This window comes from Mauremys reevesii, linkage group 24, assembly GCF_016161935.1.
Source record: "Mauremys reevesii isolate NIE-2019 linkage group 24, ASM1616193v1, whole genome shotgun sequence".
Lineage (NCBI taxonomy): Eukaryota > Metazoa > Chordata > Testudines > Geoemydidae > Mauremys > Mauremys reevesii.
In genome coordinates, this window is record NC_052646.1 from 13,705,313 (window position 1) to 13,720,742 (window position 15,430).

The 15,430-nt window shown below is 50.1% G+C and overlaps 1 protein-coding gene across 1 annotated transcript in view; it reads left to right on the plus strand.

Moving 5' to 3' along the window:
* Nucleotides 1-15,430, plus strand: part of LOC120390529 (IgGFc-binding protein-like) — a 197,424-nt gene that overhangs the window by 57,970 nt on the left and 124,024 nt on the right. The window contains exons 22-25 of the mRNA XM_039513258.1: nucleotides 1,539-2,112; nucleotides 2,366-2,559; nucleotides 3,118-3,259; nucleotides 4,984-5,318. Of these exons, the coding sequence (XP_039369192.1) occupies nucleotides 1,539-2,112; nucleotides 2,366-2,559; nucleotides 3,118-3,259; nucleotides 4,984-5,318 (1,245 nt within the window). The remainder of the gene's footprint in view (nucleotides 1-1,538; nucleotides 2,113-2,365; nucleotides 2,560-3,117; nucleotides 3,260-4,983; nucleotides 5,319-15,430) is intronic.

The following is a 15,430-nucleotide window of genomic DNA, read 5'->3' on the forward strand; positions in this document are numbered from 1 at the left end:
TGGAATCAGGGCCGCCCAGAGGATTCCGGGGGCCCGGGGTCTTCGGCGGCGGGGGGCCCTTCCGTTCCGGGACCCGCCGCCGAATTACCGCCGAAATGGGACCCGCCGCCGACGTGCAGCCTGGTCTTCGACGGTAATTCGGCGGCGGGGGGTCCCCGCCGCGGGTCTTCGTGGCGGTAATTCGCCAGTGGGGGGGGGAGTCCTTCCGCCCCGGAGCAGAAGGACCCCCCGCCGGCGAAGACCGGGAGCGCCCCTTGCGCCCTCTTGCCCCGCGCCCTCTGGGCGGCCCTGACCCTATCCACCCGCCCCAGAACACCCACAATCCAACCCCCCCATTCCCTGCCCTGATTGTCTCCAGGGCTCCCTGCCCTTTAGCTAACCCCCCCGGCCCCAGCCTCTTACCCCCAGCTCCCTCCTCACGCGCAGCCTCAGCGCCTTGGCTGAACAGCCGCAGCGTGTCTCTGGCGGGGCCTGAGCTCCGTCCCGCTCAGAGCCGCGTGGGGAGGAGGCGGGGCTGGGAGCTCCGGGCCCAGCGGAGGGAGCAGAGCTCAGGACGGAGCTCCCAGCCCCGCCCCCTCCCCCCGCGGCGCGGCGCGGGGAGGGGCTCAGGGGCCCCAGCTGAGACACGCCGCTTGGTGTGCTAAGGCTCCAGGAGGGGGGCGGAGGCGGGAGCCTCCGTTGTTCTCTTGGGGGCCCCTGCGGAGCCCGGGGCAAATTGCCCCCTTTGCCCCCCCCTCTCTGGGCGGCCCTGTGTGGAATATTGCTGTAAAGAGCATCTACATCCATGGTGGCCAGGATGGTCTTTTCAGGAAAATCACCAGTGCATGATAGTTTCCTCTGGAAGTCGGTGGTGTCTCTAAGAGAGCTTGGAGTGCTGGTTGCATAGGGTCTGAGGAGAGAGTCCAAATATCCAGATAATCCTGCTGTAAGAGTGCCAATGCCTGAGATGATGGGGTGTCCAGGGTTTCCAGGTGTATGGATCTTGTGTAGCAGATAGAATACCCCTGGTTGAGGCTCTGGGGTGTGTCTGAGTAGATTAGTTCCTGTGCTATAGCAGGGAGTTTCTTGGGCGGATGGTGTAGTTTCTTTTGGCACTCTTCAGTGGGATTGGAGGATAGTGACCAGTAGAATGTGGACAAATACAAGATGTGGTAAATTGGTCGGGGTAGGAGAAGAAGGCATGGGGTGAAGGAATAAGGTGTCACCAGGGAAGTGGGTGTTTAGGAGAGAAGGGGAGATAGACAAGAAGTAGGAGAGTGTTCTGTGGGCAGGAGCTCGCATGAAAATGAGGTGCAAGCCAACTGTGTTTGGAGAAAATAGGGATGGTAAAGAGAGAAACAGGAGAGAGATGTGGTGAAGGGGAGAGGAGAGAAGAGATGTGGACTAGGGAGACTATGTGAAGACCTTGGAAAGTGAGGACAAGTCATCCCAAAGTGAAATCTGGAGTCATTCTGATTTATGCCATGTGTCAGTGAGAGTGGAATCTTGTCTGTGTCCCTGCTCCCCCATGCTCACAGGGAATGTTCTCTCTCTTCCAGGTGAATGGGGTGTCCCACAACCTCCCAGTGATCGTGGCTGATGGGCGACTTAGAGCGTATGAACATGGCACAAACATTCTGGTGCAAACCAACTTCGGCCTTACTGTGAGCTACGACCTGGTTTACCAGGCCAGGGTCACTATCCCAGAGAGCTACGAGGGCCAGACGTGCGGCCTGTGCGGGAACTACAACAGACAGGAAGATGAGGAGTTCCTGCTCCCTGATGGCAGGATAGCCTCTGATGTAGCAGCATTTGGCTCTGCTTGGGAAGTCCAGATCCCAGGAGCATCCTGCACAGACAGATGTGCTGGAAACAGCTGTCCAGTTTGCGAAGAGAAGAAGAAGGAGGTCTTCAAAGGGCGCAACTCCTGTGGGCTGCTCACAGACCCCAACGGCCCCTTCGCAGCCTGCCACGGCACGGTTAGCCCCAGCGTGTATCAGAACAACTGCCTGTATGATCTGTGCCTGGCCAATGGGGATGCACAGGTTCTGTGCCAGAGCATCCACAGCTACGTGACAGCCTGCCAAGAGGCCGGGGCCTCCATCCAGCCCTGGAGGAACACCTCCTTCTGCCGTAAGTGTGCTGATAGTGTAAGAGCTCTAGGACGCTCTGAGGAAGGGAGGGGTTCAGTGTTACTGGGCATCTTGTTCCACGCCCCTGGGTTTCTTCTGGAACTGTTCTGGGTAGGAACCAATAATCTCATGTTTCCTTCTAAAGGTGCCCTGTTCCTCTCCTCCCTGGCCTGCTCTTCTTTCCTTCATGCCTGTCCCTCTACACCGTGGTGTGAGATCTTTCCAGCCATCCATTATTTCTCTCTCTATTAAAGCTGTGAGCTGCCCAGTCAACAGCCATTATGAGGTCTGCACCGACCTCTGCACCACCACCTGCACTGGAGATATCATGGACTGCCCAGAGACCTGTGCTGAAGGCTGCCAGTGTGATGAGGGCTTCTTCTTCGATGGCCAGGGCTGTGTGACTCTAGAAAGCTGTGGGTGCTTCGAGCGTGGGAGATATTACAAGGTACCGCCCCCTCCTAGAGATTCTGGGTCTGATCTAATTTTTGCCCTGTCCATATCTTAATCCCTACACTGGTCAAGAATATAAGGTTTGCTATACTGGATCAGAGCATTGGTCCATCAAGGCTTCCCTCTCTGTTAGTATCTAATGCTCAAAATGCCAAAAAAGGCCAAAAGATTTTATGACGTGTGCCTGTTGTGTGGAAACTGAGGAACAGGTAGGAGCAGTGACTTTCTCAAGGCTACCTAGTGAGTGAGTAGCCTTAATCCCAGTCGTCAGTCCATTAGACAGCCTTTCTCTCTAAAGGCAAGAGGAAATAATATTATGACACAATGGACATTTTTATAGATACATAGATTCTAAGGCCAGAAGGCTCCATTGTGATCATCTAGTCTGCCCTCCTGCATAACCCAGGCCAGAGAGCTGCCCCAATATCATTCTGAGAGCACATCTGTTGGAAAAACACAGCCACAGCTCTGGGTTTAGCGCTGTCAAAAATTATTTTAAATAATCGTTTCCAGTTACATTATGTTATCTCCTGTTTTCCAAACATTTCATCAGCCCAATGAGACGGTCCTGATGAACGAGTGTCAGCAAAGCTGCACCTGCGTTCCTGCTCAAGGGGTGACTTGTAAAGCCCACAGCTGCTCCCAAGAAGAAATCTGCCAGATTAGAGATGGTGTCAGGGCCTGCATCAGCAAAGGTACAGGACAGTCATTGTTTGATACATGCCCTGAAGGGTTATTGTACAGGCAGCAAGTAAGCAGCTGTGGTTATGTTTCCTCACATTTCTCACGCTCTCTCCTCCTTCATTTAGCCTCAATCTCTGACTTGTAATAGTACAAAATTTCGACTGGAAAGATGGGAAGACTTGTTGGGTCTCTCCAGCAGAGTCGGGTGGGCAACTCTCAGGGAGCTGAGCACATTCCGTGATTCTCTCCCTGGGCGCTGCCTGTGGGCTGCTATAAACAGAACACCCTGGCTACATGCAGTCCCATAGGGACCACCAGTGAGCTGGGCAGTGTCAGAGCCCATCACCTCTCAGCCACTCTCCTTGCCTGCTCCATGCTGGATGTCTGCTTGTGCCTAATATTGGAAGAGCCCAAGCCCAAGAAGGTCAGGTCATTTTCTGACCCAGCCTGACACTTCCCATGAAACTGAATGAGCGCCATGGCCACCTCCCACCCATTGGGTTGACATGGCAGTGGCTATGTACCCTGTTCCTGCCATCCGCCATCCCTGGATGCAGTGTCTGCACTCTGGGGCAGGTCCCTTACTCCACAGTATGCATAAGGTAGCCAGGTGGCAGTGCTAGTAGGAGCTGGGCATGCAGCCACCTCCGTGCTGACCCCACAGGTAGGGTGGCCAACTCTCTCATTTGTGAAAACTGGACACTGAGCGCCGGAACCTCCCCTGCTCCCTGCTCCACCTCTTCCCCCAAGGTTCTGCCCCTTGCTCCACCTCTTTCCCTCAAGGCCCTGTCCCCTGATCCTCTTCCCTCACCCACTGTCGCTCACTGCTCTCTCCACCCCACTTCCCCCTGACAGCTGAGCAGGGCTCTAGGGGTGGAGGGGTGACTGGGGCAGGACATTGGAGAGAGAGCAGGGCTCTGGGGGTGAGGGGGTGACTGGGGCAGGATGGGGAAGGAGAGCCATGCTCAGGGTATGATGGGGAGCTGCTGGTACGCTGGTACCTTTCTCCGCCGGAGCTGTTGCTGAGTGCTTCTCCAGGCTCCAGCAGCAGCTTCTACTCTCCCCCTCCCCTTGGTGGCAGAGGCAGGTTACTGCAGGTAACTGGACTTTTAGTGTCCGGTCAGCAGTGATAACTGGACATGGCCAGGTTCCCTTTTTGACTAGACTTTCTGGTCGAAAACCGGACACCTAGCAACCCTACCCACAGGCAGAAGGAGAACAGCTGACTTGACCCAATCCCAAGAGGGTCCCGTTGATTTCCTACTCAACCTGACCCGGACATGACACTTGTAGTCGACTCCCATGAGTTTTGGGTTGCATTTCAGGGCTCTGCCCCATACTCCCTGTCACATGGCCCTCTGTGTTCACCACCTACACTAGAGGCTGTGGGGAGGGTGACATAGGAGCTGGCTCTGCTGGCTCAAAGACTGCTATGGTCTCACCCTGCAGAGAGATTTTCCAGCAGAGGACTTGTGGGAGGTTTGGGAACTGTACAAGGAAAATATGTATGAGGATGGGATAGATAGATAGATAGATAGATAGATAGATAGATAGATAGATAGATAGATAGATAGATAGATCATTTGGTCCATTTCACAAACAGGCTATATTAAGAAAGATTCCAATGACATTAAATTTCATCCCAATTTTCACACCACCCTCAGCCCCCTCTCTGCTCTCATGTATAACTGATTTGTCTGGTGTTTCTTGTCTTTCTATTGTCTTTCGCCACTAGTTATTCCATCCTGCAGTGTGGTTCGCTGCAGGGAAGGAACTATTTGCAAGATGATAAATGGGCATCCAGAGTGTGTGCCAGTCTCTCAGGCCATGTGCTGGGCTGGGGGTTACTTGCATTACCACACCTTCGATGGACGGGTGTATGATTTCCACGGCACCTGCAACTACACGGTGTCCAAGAGCTGCAGGGATGACTCCGTCCTGCCCTCCTTCCATGTCATGGCCAAGATCGAGAACAGGGGGAACACACAGGTCTTCTACATTGGATCGGTAACTGTCCAGGTGGATGGAGTCACCGTCACAGCAGCCAAGGCTGAGGTTGGCTTTGTGGGGGTAAGTGTTAGGCGTGATCAGTATGTAGCTAGGATACCTTGAAAATATTTACCCACGGTGTTGCAGGGGGTAGAATTGTTTACGTACTATAGGGTGTGACGGGTTACATCACAGAAATCCCCTGGGAGCTGCCACCTGATATGCCAGGACTTCTACCCCTGCTTTCCCTGCCAGCTCAGGACCCCAGCACCCTGTCTTGCTGAGCCAGACATTCCCATCTGCTTCAACACAGACCCAGGGTCTGAATTACTCGCCCCAAAGCTGCAGACTTAACTGAAAGCAGCTCACAGAAATTTTCCTGTCTTTAACACTCAGATGCCCATCTCCCAATGGAGTCTAAACCCAAATAAATCTGTTTTACTCTGTATAAAGCTTATACAGGGTAAACTCATAAATTGTTTGCCCTCTATAACACTGATAGAGAGATATGCACAGTTGTTTGCTCCCCCAGGTATTAATACATACTCTGAGTTTAATTAATAAGTAAAAAGTGATTTTATTAAATACAGAAAGTAGGATTTAAGTGGTTCCAGGTAGTAACAGACAGAACAAAGTAAGTCACCAAGTAAAATCAAATCAAATGCACAAATCTATGTCTAATCAAACTAGATATAGTTAATCTCACCTTCAGAGATGCTTCAGTAAGTTTTTTCTTCAGACTGGACACCTTCCAGGCCTGGGCACAATTCTTTCCCCTGGTACAGCTCTTGTTCCAGCTCAGGTGGTCGCTCGGGGATTCTTCATGATGGCTCCTCTCCCCGCTTTGTTCTGTTCAACCCCTTTATATATCTTTTGCATAAGGTGGGAATCCTTTGTCCCTCTCTGGGTTCCCACCCCCTCCTTCTCAATGGAAAGACACCAGGTTAAAGATGGATTCCAGTTCAGGTGAAATGATCACATGTCACTGCAAGACTTCATTGCCCATTTGCCAGCCCCCACCTACACAGCCATCTGCAGCCAATTGTCCTAGCTAATGGGAGTCATCAAGATTCCAAACCACCATTCATGGCCCACACTTTGCATAATGACAATAGACCCTCAGAGTTATATTCTGTATTCCTAGCTTCAGATACAAGAGTGGTACATGTATACAAATAGGATAACCACACTCAGTATATTATAAGATTTGTAATGATACCTTACAAGAGACCTTTTGCATGAAGCATATTCCAGTTACATTATATTCACTAATTAGCATATTTTTATAAAATCATATAGAGTGCAACGTCACAGTGGGTGCTCTCCTCTTGAATTGGTGCTGTCCCTGAAGCCACGGCACTGTACTGGGGGGTGCTGTACTATGTTCAAATGTAGAGGTATCCCAGTAGGGTGCACTCACCCCTTGGAGTCAGTGCTGACCCCAATTCCCATCATGGCAATACCGGGTGCTGGGTGTCGTAGAATGGTGCAGGTGGCCAGCAGGGGGCGCTGACCCAATTCTGAAGCACTGTGCTTGGGGCTAATGTCAGCAACTGGGACGTGGGCAGTCAGACCTACTGGCTGGAGCAGTGCATCACTCGCCAATGGCTCCAGTGGGGTGAGAAAAACTGCTTCATCTAGATGCAGCACAATCTAATAGGGTTGAGATTTTAGACTGCGTGCTTATATTTTATTTTAATTTGGTAACCATTCTGACTTTTTGCCTATCACTTAATATCACTTAAAATTTACCTTTGTAGTTAATAGATTTGTTTGTTTATTCTACCTGAAGCAGTGGGTTCGTTTGATGCATGTCAGAGACTCCCCTTGGGATAACAAGCCTGGAACATATCAATTTCTTTGTTAAATTGATGAACTCATATAAGCTTGCAGCGTCCAGCGGGCATAACTGGACACTGCAAGACAGAGGTTCCTAGGGTGGTGTCTGGGACCGGAGATATTGGCTAGTGTCATTCAGTTGCACAATCATAGAATCATAGATTTTAAGGTCAGAAGGGACCATTATTGATCATCTAGTCTGACCTCTTGCACAACGCAGGCCATAGAATCTCACCCACCCACTCCTGTATCAAACCTGTCTCTGAGCCATTGAAGCCCTCAAATCATGGTTTAAAGACTTCAAGGTACAGAGAATCTTCCAGGAAGTGATCCATGCCCCACGCTGCAGAGGAAGGCGAAAAAAACCCAGGGCCTCTGCCAATCTGCCCTGGAGGAAAATTCCTTCCCGACCCCAAATATGGCGATCAGCTAAACTCTGAGCATATGGGCAAGACTCACCAGCCAGCACCCAGGAAAGAATTCTCTGTAGTAACTCAGATCCCACCCCATCTAACATCCCATCACAGACCACTGGGCATATTTACTGCTAATAGTCAAAGACCAATTAATTGCCAAAATTAGCCTATCCCATCATACCATCCCCTCCATAAACTTATCAAGCTTAGTCTTGAAGCCCCCACTACTCATTCATGTTGGAAGGCTGTTCCAGAACTTCACTCAGGGCCAGCTCCAGGCACCAGCCGACCAAGCACATGCTTGGGGCGGCACCTTGGGGCGGGGTGGCGCTGGAGGGTTTTTTTTGTTTGTTTGTTTTTGTTTCAGCCGGGCGGCGCTCGGGGGTGTGGCGCTTGGAGGGGGCGGGGGCTTGGGCGGCGTGGCACTCGGGGCGGGGGCTTGGGCGGCGTGGCGCTCGGGGCGGGGGCTTGGGCGGCGTGGCGCTCAGGGGATGCAGGGGCTTGGGCGGCGTGGCACTCAGGAGGTGCGGAGGGCTTGGGCGGCGTGGCACTCGGGGGGGTGGGGGGCTTGGGTGGCACGGCGCTCAGGGGACGCGGGGGGCTTGGGCAGCGTGGCACTCGGGGCGGTGGGGGGCTTGGGCGGCGCAGCGCTCGAGGGGGGGGGGCTTGGGCGGCGTGGCACTTGGGGGTGGGGGCTTGGGCGGCGTGGCACTTGGGGGTGTTACGGCAGGGCGGCACTCTTTTTTTTGATTGGGGCGGCAAAAAAGTTAGAGCCGGCCCATGTGTGTGTGTGTGTGTGTGAGAGAGAGAGAGAGAGAGAGATTACGTCTGCGAGTGTGTCCTGTGTGTGGCTGTATGTAAGAATGTCTGTGTGCATGTTACCAGTCTGAAAGTGTCTGACCTGAACAACAGTGAAAATCACATTGGAATGACTGAGTTACCATATTGTCTCCCCAGGGAATGCTTCCCCATCTGCTAGTGTTGTGGGATCAATGGGTCCATGTCTAGTTGGCAGCCGGTATCAAGTGGAGTGCCCCAAGGGTCGGTGCTGGGGCCGGTTTTATTCAATATCTTCATTAACGATCTGGAGGATGGTGTGGACTGCACCCTTAGCAAGTTTGCAGATGACACTAAACTGGGAGGAGTGGTTGATACGCTGGAGGGTAGGGATAGGATACAGAGGGACCTAGACAAAGGATTGGGCCAAAAGAAATATGATGAGGTTCAACAAGGACAAGTGCAGAGTCCTGCATTTAGGACAGAAGAATCCCATGCACTGCTATAGACTAGGGACCGAATGTCTGGGCAGCAGTTCTGCAGAAAGGGACCTAGGGGTTACAGTGGACGAAAAGCTGAATATGAGTCAACAGTGTGCCCTTGTTGCCAAGAAGGCTAATGACATTTTGGGTTGTATAAGTAGGGGCATTTCCAGCAGATCGAGGGACGTGATAATTCCCCTCTATTCGGCATTGGTGAGGCCTCATCTGGAGTACTGTGTCCAGTTTTGGGCCCCACACTACAAGAAGGATGTGGATAAATTGGAGAGAGTCCAGCGGAGGGCAACAAAAATGATTAGGGGGCTGGAGCACATGACTTATGAGGAGAGGCTGAGGGAACTGGGATTGTTTAGTCTGCAGAAGAGAAGAATGAGGGGGGATTTGATAGCTGCTTTCAACTACCTGAAAGGGGGTTCCAAAGAGGATGGATCTAGACTCTTCTCAGTGGTAGAAGATGACAGAACAAGGAGTAATGGTCTCAAGTTGCAGAGGGGGAGGTTTAGGTTGGACATTAGGAAAAACTTTTTCACTAGTAGGGTGGAGAAGCACTGGAATGGGTTACCTAGGGAGGTGCTGGAATCTCCTTCCTTAGAGGTTTTTAAGGTCAGGCTTGACAAAGCCCTGGCTGGGATGATTTAGTTGGGTTGATCCTGCTTTGAGCAGGGGGTTGGACTAAATGACCTCCTGAGGTCCCTTCCAACCCTGAGATTCTATGATTCTATGACAAGGAAGCTATTTTTTATACAAAACCACCCGATCCAGGCAATTGGGGAAGGCGAAAATGTTTATAATTTTCCAAGTGTTTCTTCAAGGTTCTTCCTTAAATTACTGACTTCTCTCCCCTTTATTCTGTTCACATCACTTCCATTCCAGTGTGTTCTCTTCTGTTCCATTTTGTTCTTATTGCCTCTCGCCGACTCTGTTCTACTTTCCTTTCTTCTCTTCTGTGCTCATATCCTCTGTTCTAGTCTAACTTCTGCTTGTCTCCTCTCTTGGGTCCGTGTGTCCTGCCCCCACCCAGGGTTTTGTGACGGGCTGCCTGTGCTCACCGAGCACTGTGCTGCAGCGCACACAGATACATGATGGGCTGCCTGTGCTCACCGAGCACTGTGCTGCAGCGCACACAGATACATGATGGGCTGCCTGTGCTCACCGAGCACTGTGCTGCAGCGCACACAGATACATGATGGGCTGCCTGTGCTCACCGAGCACTGTGCTGCAGCGCACACAGATACATGATGGGCTGCCTGTGCTCACCGAGCACTGTGCTGCAGCGCACACAGATACACAGCAGAGTCTTCCAGGCAGCTGCTGTCCAGGTACAAGAAGCTGCTTTTGGTCTTGGTGGCCAGGCTGATGGTGAAATTGTCTTGGGTGTCTCCGCCACTAGAGGACAGGGAGGCCACGAACCGCGGATGGCCCCCCTGGGGCTGGCGGTACCAATGCATGCTGGACTCGGTGCCCACGTAGGAGCAGTTGAGCTAGATGGATTCTCCCTCATGGGCAGCAGCCTGGGACCGCTCCTGGGTCACCGTGTATTGGGCCAACGCACCTGGGGGGAGGAGGTTGGTTTTAGTCCAGTTTTCTTGCTCAGCAGTGACAGGAAAATACATGCATCTCTGTATAGACAAAGGAGAAAACAAGCAAACGAAAATCCTCCCTTTCCCTCTTGCTGTCTGTCCATCCATCCACACTACCCACTGCGCTGCCTGCCTGTCCATCTCCCCCTCCTTCCCTCTTCGCTGTCTGTCCATCTGTCCATCCTTCTCTCTGCACTGTCCTACCATCCACCTTCCCTCTACGCTGGCTGCCTGTCCATCCATCTACCCTTCCCCCTGCGCTGTCTCTCCATCTGTCTCTCTCTCTCTCTGCACCATCTGTCCATCCTGTCCTCTGCGCTGTCCATCTGTCTACCCACAGGCGCCCATCCCCGTGGTATCGGAGCGCCTTTCTTTCAGAAAAGCCATTCCCCAACAGCCTGGAAATCTCAATCCGTGGCACCCTGCTCAGAGCAGAGCCTTGAATACCTGGATCCAGGGCCAGCTCCAGGCCCCAGCTGACCAAGCACCTTGGGGTGGGGTGGTTCTCATTTTTTTTTTTTTGGTTTGGCGGGGCGGCGCTGGAGGGTTATTTTTGTTTGTTTGTTTTTGTTTCAGACGGGCGGCGCTCGGGGGGGTGTTTCGGAGCGCGGCACTCGGAGGGGAGAGGGGCTTGGGTGGCGCGGCGCTTGGAGGGGGTGGGGGCTTGGGCGGCATGGGGCTCGGGGGGGGTTGGGGCTTGGGCCGTGCAGCACTTGGAGGGGGGTGTTATGGCGGGGTGGTCTATTTTTTTTTGTTTGGGGCAGCAAAAAAGTTAGAGCCGGCCCTGACTTCACTCCTCTGATGGTTAGAAACCTTCATCTAATTTCAAGTCTAAACTTCCTGATGGCCAGTTTATATCCATTTTTCTTGTGTCCACATTGGTACTGAGCTTAAATAATTCCTCTCCCTCACTGGTGTTTATTCCTCTGATATATTTATAGAGAGCAATATTTTCTCCCCTCAGCCTTCTTTGGGTTAGGCTAAACAAGCCAAGCTCTTTGAGTCTCTTTTCATAAGACAGGTTTTCTATTCCTCGGATCATCCTAGTAGCCCTTCGCTGTACCTGTTCCAGTTTGCATTCATCCTTCTTAAACATGGGAGACCAGAACTGCATATAGTATTCCAGTTGAGGTCTCACCAGTGTCTTGTATAACGGTACTAACACCTCCTTATCTCTACTGGAAATACCTCGCCGGATGTATCTCAAGACCTCGTTAACCTTTTTAGTGGCCATATCACATTGGAAGCTCATAGACATCCTGTGATCAACCAATACTCCGAGTTCCTTCTCCTCCTCTGTTACTTCCAACTGATGCGTCCCCAGCTTATAACAGTAATTCTTGTTATTAATCCCTAAATGCATGATCTTGCACTTTTCACTATTAAATTTCATCCTATTACTGCTTGCATCCGAAGAAGTGGGTATTCACCCACAAAAGCTCATGCTGAAAAACATCTGTTAGTCTATAAGGTGCCACAGGATTCTTTGCTGCTTCTACAGAACCAGACTAACACGGCTCCCCCTCTGATACTTGACATCCTATTACTATTACTCCAGTTTACAAGGTTATCCAGATCTTCCTGTATGATATCCCGGTCCTTGTCTGTGTTACCAATACCTCCCAGCTTTGTGTCATCCACAGACTTTATTAGCACATTCCCACTTTTTGTGCCAAGGTCAGTAATAAAAAGGTTAAATAAGATTGGTCCCAAAACTAATCCCTGAGGAACTCCACTAGTAAACTCCTTCCAGCCTGACAGTTCACCTTTCAGTATGACCCGTTGTAATCTCCCCTTTAATCAGTTCCTTATCCACCTTTCAATTTTCATATTGATCCCCATCTTTTCCAATTTAATTAATAATTCCCCATGTGGAACCGAATCAAATGCCTTATTGAAATTGAGGTAAATTAGATCCACTGCGTTTCCTTTGTCTAAAAAATCTGTTACCTTCTCAAAGAAGAAGATCAGGTTGGTTTGGCATGATCTACCTTTTGTAAAACCCTGTTGTATTTTGTCCCAATTACCATTGACCTCAATGTCCTTAACTACGTTCTCCTTCAAATTTTTTTCCAAGACATTGCATACTACAGATGTCAAACTAGCAGGCATGTAGTTGCCCGGATCACGTTTTTCCTTTCTTAAAGATAGGAACTGTGTTAGCAATTCTCTAGTCATACGGTACAACCACTGAGTTTACAGATTCATTAAAAATTCTTGCTAATGGGCTTGCAATTTCATGTTCCAGTTCCTTTAATATTAAACAATAGTAAAGAATAAAATTGTCAGACACATAGAAAAACATAAACTCTTGAGCAATAGTCAACATGGTTTCTGTAAAGGGAAATTGTGTCTTACTAATCTATTAGAATTCTTTGAAGGGGTCAACAAACATGTGGACAAGGGGGATCCGGTGGACATAGTGTACTTGGATTTCCAGAAAGCCTTTGACAAGGTCCCTCACCAAAGGCTCTTACGTAAATTAAGCTGTCATGGGATAAAAGGGAAGGTCCTTTCATGGATTGAGAACTGGTTAAAGGACAGGGAACAAAGGGTAGGAATTAATGGTAAATTCTCAGAATGGAGAGGGGTAACTAGTGGTGTTCCCCAAGGGTCAGTCCTCGGACCAATCCTATTCAATTTATTCATAAATGATCTGGAGAAAGGGGTAAACAGTGAGGTGGCAAAGTTTGCAGATGATACTAAACTACTCAAGATAGTTAAGACCAAAGCAGATTGTGAAGAACTTCAAAAAGATCTCACAAAACTAAGTGATTGGGCAACAAAATGGCAAATGAAATTTAATGTGGATAAATGTAAAGTAATGCACATTGGAAAAAATAACCCCAACTATACATACAACATGATGGGGGCTAATTTAGCTACAACGAGTCAGGAAAAAGATCTTGGCGTCATCGTGGATAGTTCTCTGAAGGTGTCCACGCAGTGTGCAGAGGCGGTCAAAAAAGCAAACAGGATGTTAGGAATCATTAAAAAGGGGATAGAGAATAAGACTGAGAATATATTATTGCCCTTATATAAATCCATGGTACGCCCACATCTCGAATACTGTGTACAGATGTGGTCTCCTCACCTCAAAAAAGATATTCTAGCACTAGAAAAGGTTCAGAAAAGGGCAACTAAAATGATTAGGGGTTTAGAGAGGGTCCCATATGAGGAAAGATTAAAGAGGCTAGGACTCTTCAGCTTGGAAAAGAGAAGACTAAGGGGGGATATGATAGAGGTATATAAAATCATGAGTGATGTTGAGAAAGTGGATAAGGAAAAGTTATTTACTTATTCCCATAATACAAGAACTAGGGGTCACCAAATGAAATTAATAGGCAGCAGATTTAAAACAAATAAAAGGAAGTTCTTCTTCACGCAGCGCACAGTCAACTTGTGGAACTCCTTACCTGAGGATGTTGTGAAGGCTAGGACTATAACAATGTTTAAAAGGGGACTGGATAAATTCATGGTGGCTAAGTCCATAAATGGCTATTAGCCAGGATGGGTAAGAATGGTGTCCCTAGCCTCTGTTCATCAGAGGATGGAGATGGATGGCAGGAGAGAGATCACTTGATCATTGCCTGTTAGATTCACTCCCTCTGGGGCACCTGGCATTGGCCACTGTCGGTAGACAGATACTGGGCTAGATGGACCTTTGGTCTGACCTGGTACGGCCGTTCTTATGTTCATGGATGAAGATTATCTGGGGCCCCCGATTTAGCCCCATTAAGCTGTTCGAGTTTGGCTTCTGCCTCGGATGTGGTAATATCTACTTCCATATCCTTATTCCCATTTGCCATCCTACCATTATCCCAAAGCTCCTTATTAGCCTCATTAATCCAAGGAGCAGATTACATGCCAGAGATCATGTGTGAACAGCCCGGAGTGAATAGCAGAGCAGGATAAGGCCGGCTCCCAGAGTCAAGGATTGGAGTGACCTAGCAGATCACCAGTCCGTATAACACCAGGGGAATGTCACACCCGGACCCACCCCAGAGCCCGCATCCCCAGCCATAACCTTCACCCCCTCCTGCACCCCAACACTCTGCCCCAGCCCAATGAAAATGAGCAAGTGAGTAAGGATGGGAGAGAGCAATTGACAGAGGGAGGGGAGGATGGAGTGAATGGAGGTGGGACCTCTGAGGGGGGCGGGGCCTCAGAGCAGGGAGCAGAGCAAGGGTGTTGAGTTTTCTGCAATTAGAAAGTTGGCAACCCAAGATGTGGCCCCCTCCCCTGCAGGAGCCACTTCCTAATGGTTCTAGGTGACAGCTCCTTCCCTGTCGCCACTTCCTAATGGCACTAACTGATGCAGCCTTATTGCCATCAAAATTCCAGCCTTTGAACTGTTTACAGTGTCGTGGTCGCCATGCTGGTCCCAGACAAGGTGGGAGACGTAATGTTTCTTATTGGACCAACTTCTGTTGGTGAAAGGGACAAGTCTTCCAGCTACCCAGAGCCCTTCTTCAGCTCTGGGAAGGGTACTCAGGACTGGTTTATGCTAGAGAATTAGATTGACCCAGATGTGTCGCTGAGGGGCACATAGGCACCAATTTTTGGTTCCAGGGGGAGCTCCAACTGCTGTACACCTCTTCCCCCAAACCCCTACCCGCTCTGCAACGCTTTCCACCCCCGCTCTCCCCCTCCTCCCCCCTCCCGCGCCTCCTGCACACCGTGGAACAGCTGATCTCGGTGGGCAGGAGACACTGGGAAGGAGGGGAAGCAGCTGATACACAGGGCTGCCAGTGGGTGCTCAGCACCCACTATTTGTTTTTCATGTGTGCTCCAGCCCCAGCGCACCCATGGGATAGGTCAGTATAACTGTGTTGCTCACGGTTGTGGATTTTCACAGCTGCAGCTGCAGCTTTCCAGAGTGTCCTAGCTAAATACAAGGTGGAACAGATTGTTTAACATAAATAGTTAAACCCATTAACATCATAGGACACAAAGGGAGGGTTATTGGGTTACAGATTGCTGTAATAATCTATAACACCAATGTCTTTATTAAAACCATGTTTTTTACTGTACAGGAAAGTTAAGAATTAGGATCCCAGTCTCGACATTTGAAAGTGTGT